Here is a 20429-nt window from a genome sequence, read left to right as displayed (position 1 = left end):
TATTAAAAGCCGTATACATTACATTTTAGATAGTGGTCCCATTGTTCGCTTTTTCACAGCCTAGTCAAGACAGACGAGTTGATTTACGTGTAGATAGAAATTCAACTTTTTAGACCCAACCAAGGTGACCTCTGTTGGTGGTTGGAAGTGTTGGAACCAATCATGTATACGGCCTTTTACTATATACTGCTGACAACTTTTATCCTTTTTTTTATGAAATAAGGGGGCAAACGAGCAAACGGGTCACCTGATGGAAAGCAACTTCCATCGCCCATGGACACTCGCAGCATCAGAAGAGCTGCAAGTGCGTTGCCGACCTTTTAAGAGGGAATAGGGTAATAGGGGAGGGTAGGGAAGGGAAGGGAAGGGAATAGTTGAGGGTAGGGAAGGGAATAGGGTAGGGGATTGGGCTTCCGGTAAACTCACTCACCCGGCGAAACACAGCGCAAGCGCTGTTTCACGCCGGTTTTCTGTGAGAACGTGGTATTTATCCGGTCGAGCCGGCCCATTCCTGCCGAAGCATGGCTCTCCCACGTAAAATCCTGACTCCTGAGCTGTAAGCTGTTTGGCTTCTTCAAATGAAAAAAAAAATAGTTTTGACGAGTTGACGTTGACGTCAGACTTTTGACAGTTGACATTACAGTGCACTTGACGATCGTAAAAAAGTTTTCGAAATAAATTAATAGCATTTATTTAAATCGAATTTCTTGTTATTCAAGTTTCAAGTTTTTACCTTATGGCATAATTAACCGTAAAGTACTTTGTACACAGTACCTAGTATTTTCTTTATAAAAATGTACATGGATTCCTGAAAAAACAAAACAATAACATACAAAAACACTGTGATTATATTGTCCTGACCAAGTCCTGACCTTACGGAGATTCCAAATGAATCATTTGATTCGGACCGTGCAAATAAGTGGCGCGTTTCAATATATTTTCCCTTAATTGAGAACGCTCATATAATATCGAAGAAATGTGTTCTAGATCTTTTTGGAACTTCTTTAGCCAATGGAGGCTGTGGATTCGACCGTTCTTCATATCAAGTTATGTGTTGCTCGTCATTGTCTTAGTGCCGCTGCTGATAGCCCACTCAATAAGGAATGGTTTTACGAAGTCCGATCAAGGTAGCTTAGTGGCTGGAGGATTTGTCCTGTTGGCTTTGCCAATATCAATATGGCAAATAACTCAACATGTTGTCCACTATACCAAGCCTTCATTGCAGAAGCATATTATTAGGTAGGTACATTTTAGTGGTCTAAAGTTCATTAGGAAACTGCATACCTTAATTTAGCAACATTAAGCCCCATACAGTCACCGGTGACCAAGACACAAGAAATTCTGTTGTGTCTCATTTTTCCACGATCTACGGGTTAATATATAGCAAGTTTTTTTTTAGATCTTGTGGATGTGAAGTGTATGCCTACAAGTGTAAATTTGTTGTTTTTTTTAGGATCTTGTGGATGGTGCCAATTTATGCACTCAATGCTTGGTTGGGCTTACAGTTCCCGGAGCAGTCTATATACATGGATTCCTTGAGAGAATGCTACGAAGCATATGTGATTTATAATTTCATGAAATATCTTTTAAACTATTTGAATGAAGGTCAAGATCTGGAAGCTGTTTTGGAGACAAAACCCCAGGTCTACCACATATTTCCTTTGTGTTGTTTGACCCCTTGGGAAATGGGAAGGTAAGAGACAAAAACAGTACATTAAGATAAAGCAGTCTGTCTATTTTTGCTTAGGTAACACAGCATATTGAGTCAAGTTTGCTTCACATTTCGTAAGAAATCATTTTAAATAAAATGATTTAAATGAAAAATATTTTTTTTAAATTAAATGTCAGATAATTTCATATGAAAGCAGTTTTTTTCCCTCATAAGACATAGGTCACACAATCAGTTTCTCATCAGTTCAGTCCATCAATCTGGTAAGATTAATGCAAAACTGAAAGTCTAACTAGTTGATTGATGGACTGATCATTTCTTTTTCTACTTTTATGCCATTAATTTGGTATCAGTGAGACTGATGCCAAACTGATGGATGACTGACACCAGATTGATGACAAACTGAATGTGTAATCTGTCTGAAAACTTTTCAAATTTAACTTATATGCGGTATTGTTACCTAAGCAATAATATAGTTTATTAGTAAATAATAATTAATAAACTTAATGATATTTTATGTCAACAAAGAGTAAAGTTACATTAGTGATAGAGATAATTGCACAAAGCAATGTCAGTGAAGATGCACTAACTGATATTTTGAAAATGTATAAATATTATTTAAAGCAAACTTAAAAATTACTTTTTTGTTTTACTTATTATCTTTTTGATTTCAGTGAATTTGTACACAATTGCAAGCATGGTATCCTACAGTATACGCTGGTGAGACCAATCACAACAGTCATATCTATGATTTGTGATTTATCTGGTGTTTATGGAGAGAGTGACTTTAGTCCCAATGTAGCATTTCCTTACATGATAGCGATCAACAATTTATCGCAGTTTGTGGCCATGTATTGTCTAGTTCTGTTCTACAGAGCAAATAAAACTGAACTTAAACCCATGAAGCCCATTGGAAAATTTTTGTGTATAAAAGCTGTAGTTTTCTTCTCATTTTTGTAAGTATATTTTCATCAGCATAAAACAGTGACCTTATTATTTTGTATATTAAAATATAAATCTTTTAACTATATTTTTTATTTTACAGCCAGGGAGTGATCATCAATGTTTTGGTATATTGTGGTGTTATATCAACTATCTTTGATATAACTGATACAAATAAGATAAAGATAATATCTTCCAAACTGCAGGTATGACTGAAAATAATATTCAAATATGTATAATATTTTACTACATTTAACTCTATACTTATACACAAAATAATTTGACCAATGAAAACTGTGACCAATTTTTTGCAGTAGAATGAATTTAAATTTTAAATATTTTTTTACCATTTCAGGACTTCCTCATATGTATAGAGATGTTTATAGCAGCTATAGCTCATCACTACAGCTTCTCATACAAGCCTTTTGTGTCACCTCTCAATCCTTCGCCATCTTGCATGGGCTCCTTCCTGGCTATGTGGGATGTGTCTGACGTCAAACGCGACATATCTGAACATCTCGGAGTTGTTGGTATGTGTTATTTTTATCACATTTCTTATATAATATATTATTAAACTAACAGATATTCTAGATAATTCAACATTATAGTATACATGGTTTGCTTTCAGCCTTAAGTGTGTAGGGGGTGGGGGGGTGGGGGTGGAGGGGGCAGCATGTATTTACCTGTTGTAATATAAAATGTAACAGATTAATAAAGGTCAATTGAAAATTGACCTTTATTAATCTGTCTGAAAAAAACCTGCCTAATGTGTTAAGACACTAAGATTGAATTAATGTAATATTAATAATAGACCAGTGCCCGATTTATATTTTTTTATAAGTGTAGGCCACTTTATTTCCGCCGCCCGCCGCCCCCAGGACGCTGCCGCTCCTAGGCCGCGGCCTATATGGCCTATATGTCATAAACTGCGCACAACTTTAATATCACTCGAAAAATGGAATGCAAAGCAACAGTTTTCGAATCACGATCGAAACACGAACGACATGTTAATTGATATAGATGAGATCGGAGTATAGGTAGACCACAATCGATTAATAATTACGTATATATTTGCGTCAAATGCCATCTCCAGTTCGCCGAGCGATCTTAAAATTGTGCACAGACAAAAGATCAGAGTATAAGCCATACAATGTTTCTTAACTTCAACGAGCGAAATACTCTATTGAACTTATAACTATTAATTGCAGGAAGTTCATTTAGCAGGCGACTAAGAGGAAAGTCCATGTATCATATGGCCAGGGGTTATGATGAGAGTTCGAGGCTGGTGAACGAGACAGCCCCTTCGAGTTCAGCCCCGAATTTGACTGTGGATGCGGACCCAGTGGAGGTGCGGCCGACTGTGTACGGCTCCATCGACAACACAGCCACAGGTTCAATGAGCCCCGAGAACGAACCTCTCATAACCAACGATAAACACGATCCAACAGTATAAGATTCTGTGACTGCTTTCTGTTAGGGCCAGAAGCAAGCTGTAACCGAGCTATATGGAGTGGCTATTGGCTAAACTTCAAATAACAAAGGTTTACCATGTTAGGAATTAGGGCGAGACCGCATTAGGCTACACTATGCTGCAGCAGGTCGACACGACCTTCTTTCTATAAATCTGACGTTTTGTGTAGCGTATCTCCGCTGTCGCAAAGTGCGAGTTGCGACTTATTTCGTACATTAAACAATTCGTATATCAATGTTGGACTGTGAATACGCCATTTTGATATGGATTCGTATAACATAGCCACTGGCTAGCTTAAAATGCGCGATAATCGCTCGTGACACAAGGCCCTAAAGTAATGTTTAATTCCAAATAGAAAAAGATTATTTTCATTATTCCACGTTTTCATAAGTAATAAGTCGCCTACAGGATCACACTGTATAATAAAAAGTGCAAACAATTTGTGATATTAGTAATTACATGCACTTACATAATAATTTATATTAATTAGTTACAAAAATTATATTAATGTATAGTATTATACTATAAATACTATTTCTAATATTGCTTATTGATTTAGTTGTAGCATTGTATGAATTACGTGTATAGTACCTAATATTACAATATTAAAAATGCTGAATAGAAGTTAGAAATTTTATGTATAAGTAATAATATTTTATGTTATTAAAAGTTAAGATATTATGTATTTGTGTTGTTTAAATAAATAATCATTATTCACGAATCACTATATTATAGTAATTGTTCCATTATAAAATTCAGTTGACTTAGGGGGATATTAGATTATCATATATATTGGATCCGAGATCATTGAGTCAATGATATTGGATAATGTAATATAGACATATGATTCATTTCTTCATTGATCATAGATTTTTGACATTTGCTGAGAGATTGGATCCAATACGGTCATAGAAATAGGTGTTACCAGTTATTTAATATAAAAAAGAGTTTTTAATTTCTTGTTCGTTAACATGTTCCAAATAATGTAATGTAATTATTTTTCTAATTATATACTTGGATAATCTTGCTGAAATAACAAAAAACAAGCCATATTAAAAATGACGATGTTTTTTTGACAAATCGAATTCTCTGAGATCTAGTAACCCTGACGTCAATATCTGTCAGCGTTAGCGCTCCCCATTGGCTATTGAAACCACATATGACGTAAAATAGGATCAATGAAATATGATAATGTAATACGCAGATATGATCAAATGATCATATATATTGGATCCTATATATGCTCATAGAAATGATCCAATATAAATGATAATGTAATACCCCCCTTATAAATTTGTCTAGAATTACCTTATTATTTATCAATAATAATCATAGTATTTTGTTTTCAACGAAGAGTATTACATAGTTCAGAATTACATATTATTATCTTTATGAATGATTTGTATCGATCAACTGATTAAGTTAGTCATTATGGTTTAACATAACTAATAACTATTATTATATTATGCATGCATTTATTTCCTTGTATTGAGTTCTTTAGTGTTGTTATGGGCCATGTGAGCTGAGTGTGAGTTTTTGTCACTGCACAACTCGAGTGCGGTAATTAAATATATTGTTAATAATAATTGTATGACGATGAATTAGTGACTACTGTTTGCCATTAGCGGAGCTATTTTAATGCCGTTTTGTAGTTAATATGGCGAGAGTGACAAAAACTTACACATAGTTTCCGAATCTGAAACAAATGTATAAGTAATATTTTTGTAAATAACCCAGTCCCCTGATCTTTTTTTTAACTAAAAAATGTTACTTTAGTACTTACTGTTAAAGTATGAATTTATTTTTTATGTATTATTTCCCAGGGTTCCATAACAGACCTTAACTCTTGAGTGGGTTCAAATATCCGACTGGAGAACATATTTGCTATTGGGAGAAGTATTGGGATTTGGGACTGAAAATTTATCAAGCATTTTAGAATGATTAGGTACTATTAGTTACTTTATTACCCATATTATTACATAAAACATTTATGTAATGAATAATGAGAACAAATATTTTTTAACAATTTCATCACAAACAAAACATTTAAAACCTTATTAATGAAATGATTCTAATTAAAGCCATTCATATATAAGACCATTAAGTCTATGTATAAGACTTATTTGTAATTAATTAAATATGTGATAACTGATTGACTTATGAAATGTAGAATGTTGTCTCCACTTCCACTTTATTAACTACCTAACGCGGTACGCTAAATATTGTTAAGTTTGTTCATCGGAAATGAAATAAATTTCTCAGTTTATAACAAGGTATTTTATTTATTTTATGCAAGCAGTAGGTAAGTATCAACATTTGAGTGTATGAATTTACCAATGTGTGTAAGTACATACCTACATAATAGAAAGCAAGGTAAAATACTTACTTTGTCGAAATCCATCAGTCAACACAGATGATTTATTAGATTCGAAATAGTAAAGCATAATATCGGATATAATTTTAGTCGTGAAAAAATTAATTCAAATTCTTTTAATAAAAATAAAATAAAGGGGGGTTAACAAAAAAGCCAGTATTAATATTATTTAAATATTTTTCCAGCATTAAAAATGTTGTTTAATTAATTTGACAAAAAAATCTTACTAATTACTTTATTATTTTAATACTGATATTGAGAACATACTATGAAAAAACAATTCTAATTGAAAATAATATAAAAATAAATGGTCAATAATTAAAATTAAATGTAAAAAATAATTAAGACTTACTAATAATTAAATGCATAAAAAAAGTCAACTTATATTCCTAGCACATACAGTGATTTGTTTCTTATAATAGATTATAATATAGAATTTGATATGTTTTATGTGGAATATTTTTTAAGTGTTTTAATTTTATAACATTACTTACTAAAACTTAAAACTTTTTGATATCTCTGCTTTTGTTTATATTTTCTAGAGCGGAAAGACCAGCTTTTAGACTATTAATTTCAATTCTATTCCATATTGTTCCCATCATAATATAATAAAAGCATATACCAGTCATAATGATTTTTATCACATCAGCCAGTATATTGTTTGGCCAAAAACCTACAGATCCAAGGAGGAACATAAAAATGAGTCCTCCAGTCATAAGGAACAACTTCCTGGATTTCATGACAGTAGTTGTTGAGTCTTTGCATACTTTTATAGTAGCGTTTATAGTTTCCTGGCGTCGTGTATCTACACTCTGACTTGGTCTTAATTTGAAATTTGTTTGCTTCATTTTAATCTCCAAGTATACTGCATTGTGATCAGAATAAGAAAAATCTTCTCCAGGCACTCTGCTTTCCAATGGATTCCCAAAGTTTATTATTTCTGCCTGTAAATAGAGAACATACCTATGGAATAAAATGAGAAAACCATGAATGAAGTGTTCATTTTCAGTTTTCTAGAAAGTTGTATTTCGTTTGTATCCTACAAATGAAATACAACTTTTTAGAAAACATTGATAAGTATACAATGTTGCTAACTAATAGCAACACTGAAAGCACATGTTTATCAAGTTGTATACAGCATTAAAATGTGTATTTAACAAGATTTAGTGATTGTAACAAAAATTCATACCTCCCATGATGGATTTAGGTTATATAAGATATGATCAATTCTTTTTCCTCCTGGATTCACTTTCACCATCTTCGGATCGGAATAGCTATTGTTAATATTGTCACATGTTCCTTCATTGTCATTGTCTACATGTCTTTCAATAAATGGATCCCTTAGTTCAGGCAATTCAGTAATAAGTCTGAAAGGGATTAAATTACCAATATTAATTGACCCTATATTAATGAAATAATATAGCGTAATAGGCCAATTTTATAAACAGTACGATATTTTTTATGTAGGTATATTTAAATACCAAGAAAAAGAATGTCTACTCAGTTACTAGTGAAGAGAAAAAAATAACAAACAAGGTCATGCCATTTTATACACACCCATACGGATGCCCAGATCAGCAATTTGTATGGGTATGAAGACAGATTTTTTTTCAGTTCCCAGCATTGTTCTGATAGAAAAAGTTGTTCATTTTGATGGGCTCATTTGATGATTTCAAGGATGGATCAATGGTGTTTACACTAACATCTTGTATAAGTAATATTATAATTATAGTACCTGAAGGATAAGTCTCCTGGTGCAGTGTTAAGATCACCAGCCAAAATGGAAATATCAGCTGGATCCTTTGTTAGATTCACAAACTCGGCTGTTGAATATGCTTGTAGCACTCGGTGAGCCAGATACATGTCATCCTCATGATACTCCGCATGAAGCTGGAAAAGTTATACAAAAAAATATATATTTGCATATAAAAGTATAATATTCGTGTTAGCATGGAAAAAACAAAAACAGATATTTCTAAAACTGAAAAATTATTTTGTGGTAAATCATACTTCATTCAAAGATGCTTAAATAACATCAAGGTATATTTTAATTTGTGTCCGACCGAAACTGATTTTTCAGCCGAAACCCACGGACGTACCGAAACCGAAACCGAACTTTCGGCCTTACTCTCAGTTTCGGCCGAAACCGAAACTGGGTAAAACATTCAAAATTACGATTATTCACTGAAATTTATTGATTTCGTTAATCAAACTTTTTATACTAAAGAAAAAGTACCACATTGAATTTTTTACTTTTTGCGACATTTCTTAAAATAAATAATATTATTAATCTTAGACTCGAATATTATGTTCCCAAGAAACTTTTTTGTACTATAATCCGTTTCTTTATCTACTAAAATCCGTTTTTTTATACGATTCCAAGTAGGTGCGATTTCACCAAAGAAATTGAACGCACTTAGCGCACACTAAACCGGTTCTAAACGTATTTAAACACGTTTATAACAGATATGAGAAGATTATAAAATCAATTTGAAAAAAAAACGAGATTTACATCCCCGTAGGAACGCATTTAATGAGAACCAAGTTTTATAAAACGAAGTTGTGTGATTGGTGCAATCCTCCCTTAGAAATTAACGACGTACTACTGGAAACACAATCAATTGCAGTATATTATTTTTATGGGAAATAATATACTGCAAACATGGACACGACCACGGTCAAAGTTCAAAACGAAATTACTGAGCAAACTTATTACGTGTCCATAGATAAAAGCTAATTTTAAATATTTAAATAAAACGCGTGGTAAAAGAAAAAGTATGAGGAGAGATGATTTACTAATAAATCTCACAAGATATCCATACTAATATTATAAATACGAAAGTGTGTCTGTCTGTCTGTTACCTCTTCACGCTCAAACCACTGAACCTGCTGAAATTTGGCATGGAGATACTTTGAGTTCCGGGAAAGGACATAGGATACTTTTAAAAATGTACGGTTCCCACGCGATAACCGCATTTTGGTGCAACGGAGCTGCGGGCATCATCTAGTATCCTAATATATCCTATAATCTGACAGTCAAACAAAATTCTTAAGTAAATAAAGTTCACACACAATAATATAATCAATTTATCATAGTATTTACTAAATCGCTTGTTTGGGAAACATTGTTATATTGTTATAATTATGTAATAGCACGTAATTTGCCAATAGTTATGTATATTAAATAAGCCTGCGTTTGTCGTAGAAATAAAATTCAATAATATAATTTCGATAAAAATAAGTTTAAATTTAATGAAAATAAAACCAAGTGCTGATTTCTGATTTGGGACTAATCTGGAACACAATAAATCTCAAAACTAAATAAATAGATGGTGGCGAACTGAGCCGGGGGCCTCACTGGCAAGCAAGCACGTCGAGTTAACTGTGAAGTTTACCCAACGACGCATGAGTTTCGGCGGGGCCGAAAGTTTCGGCTATATTTTGGCCGAAACCGAAACTAGATTTTTTGGCCGAAAATGGCCGAAACCGAAAGTTCGGTCGGTCACAAATTTTAATGTTATTATCAATCATTGTATCTGAGTGTTGGTACTTACGTGTGTGCAGTAAACATTTATAAGAATGTCATTTGTTTTTATTCTACAAAGTCCCACACCTTTGCCACCAAACCAGTCTCCATGGTGTATCTTATGGATGTAACCGTTTAATGGCCATTGATGAAAGAACACGTCTTGGATTGGCCATTTTGAGAACACACATAGTCCAGATCCGAGCACACCACTAAAATAAAATAAAAATTATATGAAGACATTTTTTATTGATGGTTGGTATTTTATAAATTGTTATGTAGACCTGAACTACCTGTACAAATTAAAACTTTTGTCTACTATAATATAATATATTTTTTATAATAAAAATATTCATACTTACCTATAGAAATAATGAGAATATGGTAGACAGATCCTCAATTCCTCCTGCAAGAATATAAAGTCCGCTTCACTCCAAATCTCCTGCAGACACACTATATTGTGTGATGCATTTATCAAGTAAGTTGCTATTGCTTTAATTCTTTCCTTGCGATTTTTGGAAACCAAAGGAATGCCCCTGAAAGGTTACGAAATTGTGTGACTTCAATATACGTATCTAAATAAACAAAACACATAAATACGCTGTACTTACCAACAGTTCAATGTAAACAAGTTTAGTGTAAAATCCATATTCTATAAGCAATGACTCTGAATGCAATGAATGAATGAGCTCAGAGAAAAGAAAACAAAAACTTTTTGTGTAGGTGTAAGATTTCTCAGATTCTGCAAAACCGATATAAATAAAAGTATGAAACCGATTTTAAAGCTTTACCATAATTTATACTTTACTTTACCATTATAAATAATAAATTGAAAAATAAAAGGAAGTATTGTTGTCCATTTGAATTTTGACAACATTGAACATATGGTTTTGACATTTATACTTTTTTCTTTTCTTATTATGGCATTGAGGTATTATAGGGACCCGTGCAGAGCGATGACACTGCCACTATAATGACGAGTTGCCGAAACTTTTACGAAAATTTTATTGTCAAGCTCTAGTCAAGCTACGGAAAATTAAAAGATTTCTTGAGAAATTTGGGAATTTTCAAGACTTGTAAGGATTATGAGAGGTGCCGCCACTAAGGGAAAATCCTCTGATCAAGTGAGGTGGTATACAGCTGGCCTGAGCCCACGCGATATATTTCAGCTGTCGTATGTACAGGGTGTAACAAAACAAAGTAATAATACATATGTGTGTATGTATAAAGAATCGCGTCCACTGGATCGGAATCGGACGGATTTGTTGCCTAAACCTTGTGGATTAAATTTGTTTTATTGTTTTGTGTTTATTTAGCTATGTACAATAATTTTTATTGAAATAAAACATTTGTTTGAGCTCATTTCTTTTTTTTTTTTAATTTTTGGTATGTTTAGAGTGGAGGGTTTTGCACTTAAATTTTTTTACTTTAGTTTCAATTTAAAAAAAAAAAAATGTTAATTTTTTTTCTACCTACATTTTTGCAAAGATTTTGGCACTTACTGAAGAGTTAACAATATACTAGTAATCTGTGAGAGTTAAGTCCGACCTCTTGTCGAGAGCCGCCATGATACGGCCGCGGGCCGTGCCGCTTTTTTGCTCGACTTGGCGGGGGCACTGCCGCGCGGCGTGCCCCCAGATTTACGTCGTGTTATATTTAGGACTATGTGGGACATGTTGTCATAATATATAGTACGGTACCGTAACTAACGTTTGAATAAACAGTTTACGCAAGATGTCACCATCCTAACGTAAATATGGCACCTTTGATTATGTAGTATATAATCAAAGTAGGTATGGCACTATTGCCGTATGTGGTTTGCAATTTGTTGCTTTTGTCATCTATTGCGGCGTTTTATTTGCCCGGCTTAGCTCCCGTAAACTACTGCAGAGCCGGTGATGACAATGGAAAATCTTGTAAAGTAAGTAACTTCATAATAACTTTTGGACAATTCGTTCGTATGTTTCTCAAAACCAACATCATTAAAATTCGTTCTGGAAAATTGATAACACTAAAATCTTATAAAAGTCTATGAATCTTTAATACAATAAGCACTTATTACAAATATTATATTCTTAAATTATTGTGCTAATATTTTTCATTTAGAAGTATGCTCAGAATGTTGAGTATAAAATTAAGCAATCTGATGATAATGTAAAAATATGAGTAGTCTTTATGATACATTCATAAAGACTACTCATATTTTTATAAGTATACATAATGTTTTATATTATTTTGCTTTAATACCTAGTTTAAAACTAAATGAGTGTAAACCCAGTTTGCTTGCAAAAGATTTGTAACACAAATTCTTTTATAATTCATATTTTAATGAACTGATATACTTATTTCTAAAATTTAAATTTTTCAAATGTATTCATGATAATTTAGAGTCACCTTTGCAATAATTATGAAAATTTTCATGGCAATTTTTTTACATACGAATTATAAGCAACTTGTATAATATTTAAGATTCAGTGATATTATCTTTTGCTACTAGATGACTCCCACAACTCTATTGTGCCAAAATTAGTTTATCGCGCGGGAACCGTAAATTTTCTGGCATAAAAAGTTTTGTATGTCCTATCCCGGACTCAAAATATCTCCATACTAAATTTCAACAAAATCGGTTTAGTGGTTTGGGCATGAAGAAGTAACAGACAGACACACTTTCAGATATTTTATACTATTATAGTATTGAAGTATGGATAATAACTGTACTTAGTATTATAACCTGTATTCATATTTATGAATGAACATAAATTTATTTCAGAATGAAATTCCATTGTATGTGAATAGACTCAATACGGAAGAATCTGTTATTCCATTTGAATATCATCATTTTGATTTTTGTCTGTCCGATGAAACTCAGTCGCCAGTCGAGAATCTTGGCCAAGTAGTTTTTGGCGAAAGAATTAGACCGAGTCCCTACAAACTAAACTTCCTGGAAGATGTCAAGTGTAGGGCTGTGTGTACTAAGGACTATAAGGGCTCTGACCCTGAAGCTATTAAGAAACTCAATCTACTAAAGATGGGAATGGCTCTAAACTACCAACACCACTGGATTTTGGACAATATGCCTGTCACATGGTGCTACCTAGTCAATGAGGGGGGGAAAACCTATTGCAGTACCGGTTTCCCAATGGGATGTCAAGTAAGAAAATACTTGGTAAATATTTGGTTTTGTGTTATTGTCTGTTTATTAAAATCGAAAGTTTGGAAAAAAAAGTTTAATACATTGTCTTTTTTGACAATATTTTATCACATAATTATTGATAATAAACCATGCAAAATCATTTTTTCAGGATACTTGTGCACCAATTGTGAATACATCACCTAATCAAGTTGGCACCTACTTTCTTTTTAATCATGTGGACATTGAGATCACTTATCACAGCGGCAGGGAAGAGGAGTGGGGTGTAGGATTTGGGGACAATGGAGGCCGTATTATATCTGCAAAGGAATGTTAGCCAATTACTATTGTTTATATTTTGCTTTCAACTAAAAATAAATAATGTTAGTTGAAAGCTTGTCACAAAAAAACCTATAATATTATTTATGTTTATTTTTTATTTTATAGATCAAACCTGCAAGTATTCACCACCAGAACAAGGATAACCTCGATTGTAGTGCTAGAAACAACCAACTGAAAATACCAAATACTCTGGCTGGCGATGAAACATTCAGTATCACATACACATACAGTGTAACCTTTAAAAAGAACAATACTATCAAGTGGTCCTCACGTTGGGACTACATTCTGGAATCAATGCCTATTTTGAACTCTCCTGTTATAGTACTCTTCCTCAGTGGTATGGTAGTCATGATTTTGCTCTGGACCCTACACAAGGATATTGCCAGATACAATCAAATGGAATGTGGCAAGGATGCACAGGTATGTTTTTTGTAATTTCTGTTGATTATGTGCTAGTACCTACTAATGGTGTTTAGCAGTAAAAGATAATTTTAAAAATAGATATATTATGTACAGACCATTTAGAATTAATGATAAGCTATCATTAAACTTATCTGTACTAATTTATAAATGATGTTACATTCTGGTTATAAATGTTACCTACAGTAATTAATCAAATGTGACTTAACAGAAACCTATATTGATATCCTTTTTGTAATATGGATTAATTGAACTAACCAAAAGATTCCCTTTATTTACATATAGCGGCCCGGCCCGGCTTCGCACGGGTGGACATTGGTTTTTAAATTATTTTTTTTAAATAAAGGTAGTCAATCTTTAAGTTAAGCAGAACATAAAAATAGTTTACATTATTTAGCCTGCAACTACTATATTATAATTATTATGTACATATAACACATTTTTATTGTATTTTTTTTTTATATTTTTATATTTTAAGTGTTATGTTTGATTATTTTATCCTTACCTGCAGAAGATACTATTATTTATAATATTTTGCAATTTCTTCATGTTTTTTTTTTGTTTAAAATATTTTATGTTTTTTTTGTAGTTTTATGCTTTATTATTTTATGTTTACCTACATCTACTATTATATACATTTTGAAATTTTCTATTTGTTTTTGTATAAAGTATTTTTGTTGTACTTTTGCGCTTTATTTTTTTTTACACCATACTTCTTTTTGCGTAAAAGATTCCATTAAAATTGGGTTAAAGCTTCCCTGTAAACGATATTTGATGTTGTTTTATTTTGTGGCAGCAAAATAAATTGATTATCAGCAGCTCCAACTCGGGATAGGCCAACGTATAGTTGACCATGAGTAAAACATTCTTTTCGTAGGTCGATGCCTACTAATTTGAAAGTTTGACCTTGGGACTTGTTAATAGTCAATGCGAAAGATATTTTTACCGGAAATTGAAGCCGTTTAAATGGAATTGGCAGATCAGTTGGAATCATCGGTATCCTCGGTATATGAGCTAGTTGACCAGCTGCTGGGCCGGTGATAATGGTAGCTACAATTAAATTGTCCTTTAATTCTTTAATAAGCAGCCTTGTCCCATTGCACATATTTGGTGGGCATAAATTTCTCAAAAGCGTGATTGGAATTCCGATTTTTAACGTCAGTTCGTGTGGTGGAAGTCCAGAAGGATTCAGCGAATTTAAAAACTCCTGTGGATAATAGACTGCATCTTCGATATTAGTGACGGTGTCGATCGATAGCATTTATAAAGCATAAGCAAGAAGGAATATTTTGGTAGATTTTTCACACAATTATTAACACTTAATACGGTTCCCTTTTTTCTCTCATTAAATATAGCCTATATTCAGCAGAAATAGTGTGGATTAAAAAATATGCATTAATACTTCCATCGTGCATCGGCATCGTGGGTATCGCAGACACAATAGATCTTCAATTGTTATGCGGGCAGCCGGCTGCCGCTATTGGAGATTTATAGTTAAAGAAATTAATTAATTATAATAGCAATCAAAAATAATAGTCATTCAAAACTTATTTTAAAAAGTTCTAAAAATATTACTTTCGTAGTCATAACTTTTAAAGCTTTTTTGAAATTAGGATTATAATAATGAAGCACGGTAGTCTATATCAAATCAATAAAGCAGCACCCGGCTGTCGCATAACTATTGAAAATCTATTGTGTCTGCGATTCCCACGATCGAGGTAATATTTACGTGGACTCTCCGGGCGAGTCTGTGGCACTGATAATTAAATCTCTCCCCTACCGCACGCACACCCGCGCATCGCGCCTTGACGCCCAATTCGCAACGTGCAGCAGAAATCGTAATATTTTAATTTCGCCATAACATTAAAACCAAACGTCCAATTTTAATCATTCAAAGACCAAATATTATCTACATTAACTGTACTTAGGGATGAAATAATTTATTTTGAAAAGGGTCAATAGCATGATTTAAATAAACGCATTTAAATATAGTCCAAAAAAAATTCTAGATTTTTTAATAAAAAAATGGTTATTGTGCCTCACTCAACATAGATAGGTATAGTGTGTCGCGGACTTTTTTGTAGATATTTAAAAGATCTATAATTACTTAGAACATTTTATGCCTCTATCTTTTATAGTTTAGGCAGCGTACGCAAAATAAGTAACTTTTCTGGTTGATTTTTTAAACCTTGCGTCCGAAAATCCCAAATATCTTACGGAACCTTATATTTTTCCAAAATAAAAATTAGCCTATGTTCAGCAGAAATAATGCAGGATTCCAATGGTAAAAGAATTTTTCAAATCGGTCCAGTAGTTTCGGAGCCTATTCGACTCAAACAAACAAACAAACAAAAAATCAAATCTTTCCTCTTTATAATAGTAGTGTAGAAGACCATCATGTTGCGCGACATCTGGAGTGGCCGAATTGGGCCAAATCGAAATTGAAAATGATTGAAAATTCATTGCCTCATATTATTTGTGTCAGAGCGAATGTATCAGTAAAACAAGTTGTGGCAATCAAACTATTTCTTTATCCAGGAGGAATTTGGTTGGAAGCTGGTTCATGGCGACGTGTTCCGTCCACCGCGTCAACGGATGCTGCTGGCTGTATTCCTTGGGTCTGGAGCGCAGGTGATTAATCTTGTTTTGGTTGTCTAATTTGTACATTATTTTACAAATGAGTATTCAATGTCCAGCGACTGATTTCAACATCAGAAAACTGTAAGTACAGACTTTAGCTACTGCTTAACATCCTAAGGCTGTCTGCACACCAACCCCACTCGTGGACAAGTCGCAAAATACAATCTTTGCAGCATTGGTGTGCAACAACCTTAAAAATGTTAAAAAATGGACCATTCTCTAGAGTTTGCTGTGTTAAAATCGGTCGCATAAGTCGTTTTCATTGTCCAAAATATTTTTAGAGAGAATAAATCGAGATTTAAACTTTTCCAGGTATTTGGTATGACTCTCGTGACGTTGTCGTTCGCCTGCCTCGGTTTCCTGTCGCCGGCGAACAGCGGCGCGCTGATGACGTGCGCACTGGTAGTGTGGGTGCTGCTCGGCGCCGCCGCCGGGTACGTCAGCGCCCGCATCTACAAGAGCTTCGGCGGACGACGCTGGAAAAGCAACATACTACTCACCTCCATGGTCTGCCCTGGGTATGTTTTTATTTTTTTAGAAATTTTTTAAAATAAAGGGACAAACGAGCATACGGGTCACCTGACGCAAAGCAACTACCATGTCTGTCTCTGTCGCCCATGGACACTCGCAACATAAGAACTGCAAGTTTGTTGCCTGTCTTTATATCCGGGCATGTATATCAAATGAACAAACAAGAGACAGTCTGTCTCTTTCTCGCGTAACTGTTTTGACGTAGGTAGATTTTGTAATGAAGGAAATATAATTATTTTGCTTCTCTTTCTCTTTCTCGCAGACCAAAGGCTTATCCTCCCTAAACGCATTTCGTGATAAAATAGTATTTTGTTCTTTTTCTGGTTTTGAATGCGTGTATGATCCTTGTGAGATTTGATTGGAAAGTATGTATAAGTGTTTTACTACCCCTAAAGCCTAGATTGAAGCAATCAATACTTGATATGAATAAACTTGATCTTTAATTTTTTTTACAGTGTTGTCTTTTCGTTGTTCTTCATAATGAACTTAGTGCTGTGGGGCAAGGGATCCTCGGCAGCTCTTCCTTTCTCAACATTGGTTGCTCTGCTGGCTCTATGGTTCGGAGTTTCAGTCCCACTCACGTTTATCGGAGCTTACTTCGGATTTAGAAAGAGGGTAATTATTAATTTTATAAAATACCTTCTCTATGACTAAACTCAATAAAACCCTAAAATTGCGTTTGGAAAATTGTACTTACGATAAAGATTGAATTTAGTAAAACTTCTTCCGCAATTAGCGTGTTCCGTGAGGTTTGCTTTTAGTCTAACCTTATATTTAGTAAATAAAACACTTATATTTAAAAAAAAACTTTATTCAAACTTTTAAGTACAAGTAAATTAAGTTGTCCCGCGACTCTTTACTTACATTATGATTGTTTTATTACAGATCCTCGATCACCCCGTGCGGACGAACCAAATCCCCCGCCAAATTCCCGAGCAGTCTCTCTACACGCAGCCGATTACCGGTATCATTATCGGCGGAGTCTTGCCTTTTGGATGCATCTTCATTCAGCTGTTCTTTATTCTGAATTCACTGTGGTCTAGTCAGGTGAGTTTTAATACGTCGCATAATTACTGAGATCATTTGTTACTGACGATTAAAATTTTTCGTAATTTTTATCATTAAAAACAATGTTAATTTCTTCTTTCAGATGTACCACATGTTTGGATTTCTGTTCCTGGTATTCGTGATTCTCGTCATCACGTGCTCGGAGACGACGATCCTGCTTTGCTACTTCCACCTGTGTGCGGAGGACTACCACTGGTGGTGGCGAGCTTTCCTCAGCTCCGGCTCGACGGCGGGCTACCTCTTCATCTACTGCTGCCATTACTTCGTCACTAAACTCAACATCGAAGACGCCGCCTCGACCTTCCTCTACTTCGGTTACACGTTTATAATGGTATTCCTGTTTTTCTTATTAACCGGTACGATTGGCTTCATGGCCTGCTTCTGGTTCGTACGAAAAATTTATAGTATCGTTAAAGTAGATCCCATCAAAAACATCCTGTAAAAAAACCAAGTCTCGTAACTCAGTTTTTATACCGTAAAAATTTATGAGATCCATGCAATACCAAGTTGGTTAATTTATTCAGTCCCTACCTAGGGGACCTTCTGTCTCAAGTTATTACGTAAGTTATTATCATATCAATATTAAAAATCTTTTACGTTTTAAATAAATAGATCAACTTGGACATCTACCGACGATAAACCGGAGATATTGATGGTATCGGATACAATGATTCATAAACCGCAAATGTAACTTTGTAATCCTATACATTTATATGGGATTACAAAGTTATTTGTATCTAGAAAACTGGACAGAAATTTTGAAATATTTGAATTTTTCCTTGATTTAAACACTAAACACTAATTATATTTTAAAGACGAATGGGCGGTTTCGTCCCATGTATTGTAACGTTTTCCTACCTATTTCAAATGAAAGATCTCAATTAGTGTTGTATTTTTTTGTATGGGCGTAACTCTGTATCTTGTGCAGGGAAGCTGACATAGTCGTTCCATTTTTTTAAATAAAATATTTAATAAAACATAATCAAAAGTATTTTAATTTAAAATCAAGTGGTAAATACCACACGGTCGACTGTGTGCCTACTCTAAACCTCTGACGCCACACGCTGCCATATTGGCCGTGTCGTCGTAATTTTTGGTTTTTTGCACCGCTAAACCTTTTAATATTGCACATGAACAAAAACTGACTGTGTCATCAGTCATGTCATAGCAACGTCACGAACAAACTAAGTATATAAATAACTTTGTTCGTGGCGTTGCCATGACATGACACAGTCAGTTTTTGGTAGCTGTGTTTAATGTTTAAAATTGTTACTCCCCGATTTATTTATTGACAACTTACGCACTATTGTAGGACTTCTGGTGTTTCTACATTTAGAACTATCGACATTGGCTAAGGGTTATTATTCCTTTGTTATTTATGTATTTGAAAATATATAAATAACAAAGGAAATAATACAATTATCAGATTTGTATTATTATTTCCTTTGTTATTTACATATTTTCAACTGTGCAATTCTTAATAACGATAAAAAAACTACTACTACTGCCTTTTTTTTTTGTTGGGGAAATGCGTTTACGCAACCCCGGCATTCTGGGGAGGGCTACCGGGGTATGGGGAATCCCTGGGGGCGGAGGGCCGCGCCCGGGCATACCCACTAAAACCCCAACGGTGTTCCTGCTCTTCCGCTTAAGGCAGAGCCACGGGATACGCGGAGTACACAACCGCGACCCTGCCAGCGGATGCCTCTAAAGGCTTCAGTGTATAGATGTTAGGCCCACACTGTCACTACGACGCGATGCGCGGAACACTTAGCGCATCGCGGCCAACTCGGGGTCTCAACTACCACTGCCTGTGATTACTGTACAATTATTATAAATGTAAGAATTATGTTTACATATTATTGTAACGCAAAATATAATAAAGTATGATTAAAGCGTTATTTAAAACAAAAACTTTTTTTTTACTTGAAGCCCAGTAACTTTTGACCTTGCGTGCAGGTCAAAAGTTACATTTCACATCATTACAACAAAAGCTTGGCATACTGATAATAAAAATGCTTATTTGAACATGTTTATACTAGTCGCAACTTGTTACAAGGGTTAGGACACACCTCATACAAAATGCCCATTCACCTTTGAAGGTTCTATGTCTGCTAGAAGTGCCTTAGACTTTTGGTCAGTCAGTCAGTGACAAAATTAAGAAACTTTAACAAGTTACAGTTCTTAAACTTCTGGTGCAAATTGAATAAAATTTTAAATATACCGTGTTTATACAATGCTTGCTTAGCAACTGAAAATTTAGGCTTGTTGGTTTATCCACAATGAAGTTATAGGGGGTCTAAAAGAGCCTAAATT

The 20429-nt window shown here is 34.0% G+C and overlaps 3 protein-coding genes across 4 annotated transcripts; 2 read left to right on the top strand and 1 right to left on the bottom strand.

Moving 5' to 3' along the window:
- The first annotated feature begins 653 nt into the window (after window positions 1–653).
- Window positions 654–4563, top strand: LOC121728640 (transmembrane protein 184C). Its single transcript, XM_042116861.1, has 6 exons — window positions 654–1239; window positions 1454–1693; window positions 2344–2625; window positions 2715–2817; window positions 2967–3141; window positions 3820–4563. Exons 1-6 carry the CDS (start codon window positions 977–979, stop codon window positions 4062–4064), a joined length of 1308 nt encoding a protein of 435 aa, XP_041972795.1. The 5' UTR covers window positions 654–976; the 3' UTR covers window positions 4065–4563.
- Window positions 4564–6837: 2274 nt separating this feature from the next.
- Window positions 6838–10810, bottom strand: LOC121728641 (putative neutral sphingomyelinase). The gene is made up of 7 exons (XM_042116862.1): window positions 10796–10810; window positions 10594–10724; window positions 10345–10518; window positions 10011–10194; window positions 8192–8346; window positions 7646–7823; window positions 6838–7400 (listed from the first exon to the last, which is right to left on the bottom strand). Exons 2-7 carry the CDS (start codon window positions 10629–10631, stop codon window positions 6957–6959), a joined length of 1173 nt encoding a protein of 390 aa, XP_041972796.1. The 5' UTR covers window positions 10632–10724; window positions 10796–10810; the 3' UTR covers window positions 6838–6956.
- Window positions 10811–11596: 786 nt separating this feature from the next.
- LOC121728639 (transmembrane 9 superfamily member 2-like) lies at window positions 11597–18580 on the top strand. Of its 2 annotated transcripts, XM_042116859.1 has the most exons (9): window positions 11597–11903; window positions 12753–13148; window positions 13285–13440; window positions 13560–13874; window positions 16413–16505; window positions 16827–17032; window positions 17501–17660; window positions 17931–18092; window positions 18196–18580. In XM_042116859.1, the coding sequence occupies exons 1-9, from the start codon at window positions 11778–11780 to the stop codon at window positions 18553–18555; spliced, it is 1974 nt and encodes a 657-aa protein (XP_041972793.1). In that variant the 5' UTR covers window positions 11597–11777; the 3' UTR covers window positions 18556–18580. The 2 variants fall into 2 exon arrangements, with proteins under 2 accessions (XP_041972793.1, XP_041972794.1); XM_042116860.1 differs by lacking the exon at window positions 13285–13440.
- Window positions 18581–20429: the final 1849 nt, after the last annotated feature.

The sequence above is a fragment of the Aricia agestis genome, chromosome 7, assembly GCF_905147365.1.
Source record: "Aricia agestis chromosome 7, ilAriAges1.1, whole genome shotgun sequence".
Classification (NCBI taxonomy): domain Eukaryota; kingdom Metazoa; phylum Arthropoda; class Insecta; order Lepidoptera; family Lycaenidae; genus Aricia; species Aricia agestis.
The sequence above is the reverse complement of the archived record's forward strand: the minus strand, read 5'-3'. Positions and strand labels throughout refer to the sequence as shown.

What these genes read in the sequence shown, in the direction of transcription:
- LOC121728640 (XM_042116861.1), top strand. Translation starts at nt 977, where the DNA reads ATGTGTTCTAGATCTTTTTGGAACTTCTTTAGCCAATGGAGGCTGTGG. An exon ending in GTAGTTTTCTTCTCATTTTT is followed by an intron (nt 2,626 to 2,714) that starts GTAAGTATATTT and finishes TTTATTTTACAG; the next exon opens with CCAGGGAGTGATCATCAATG. An exon ending in TGAACATCTCGGAGTTGTTG is followed by an intron (nt 3,142 to 3,819) that starts GTATGTGTTATT and finishes TATTAATTGCAG; the next exon opens with GAAGTTCATTTAGCAGGCGA.
- LOC121728641 (XM_042116862.1), bottom strand. Translation starts at nt 10,631, where the DNA reads ATGGATTTTACACTAAACTTGTTTACATTGAACTGTTG. An exon ending in TTGTTTACATTGAACTGTTG is followed by an intron (nt 10,519 to 10,593) that starts GTAAGTACAGCG and finishes GTAACCTTTCAG; the next exon opens with GGGCATTCCTTTGGTTTCCA. An exon ending in CCAGGAGACTTATCCTTCAG is followed by an intron (nt 7,824 to 8,191) that starts GTACTATAATTA and finishes AATCCCTTTCAG; the next exon opens with ACTTATTACTGAATTGCCTG.
- LOC121728639 (XM_042116859.1), top strand. Translation starts at nt 11,778, where the DNA reads ATGGCACTATTGCCGTATGTGGTTTGCAATTTGTTGCTTTTGTCATCT. An exon ending in GCCGTATTATATCTGCAAAG is followed by an intron (nt 13,441 to 13,559) that starts GAATGTTAGCCA and finishes TTTATTTTATAG; the next exon opens with ATCAAACCTGCAAGTATTCA. An exon ending in TCCTTGGGTCTGGAGCGCAG is followed by an intron (nt 16,506 to 16,826) that starts GTGATTAATCTT and finishes AAACTTTTCCAG; the next exon opens with GTATTTGGTATGACTCTCGT.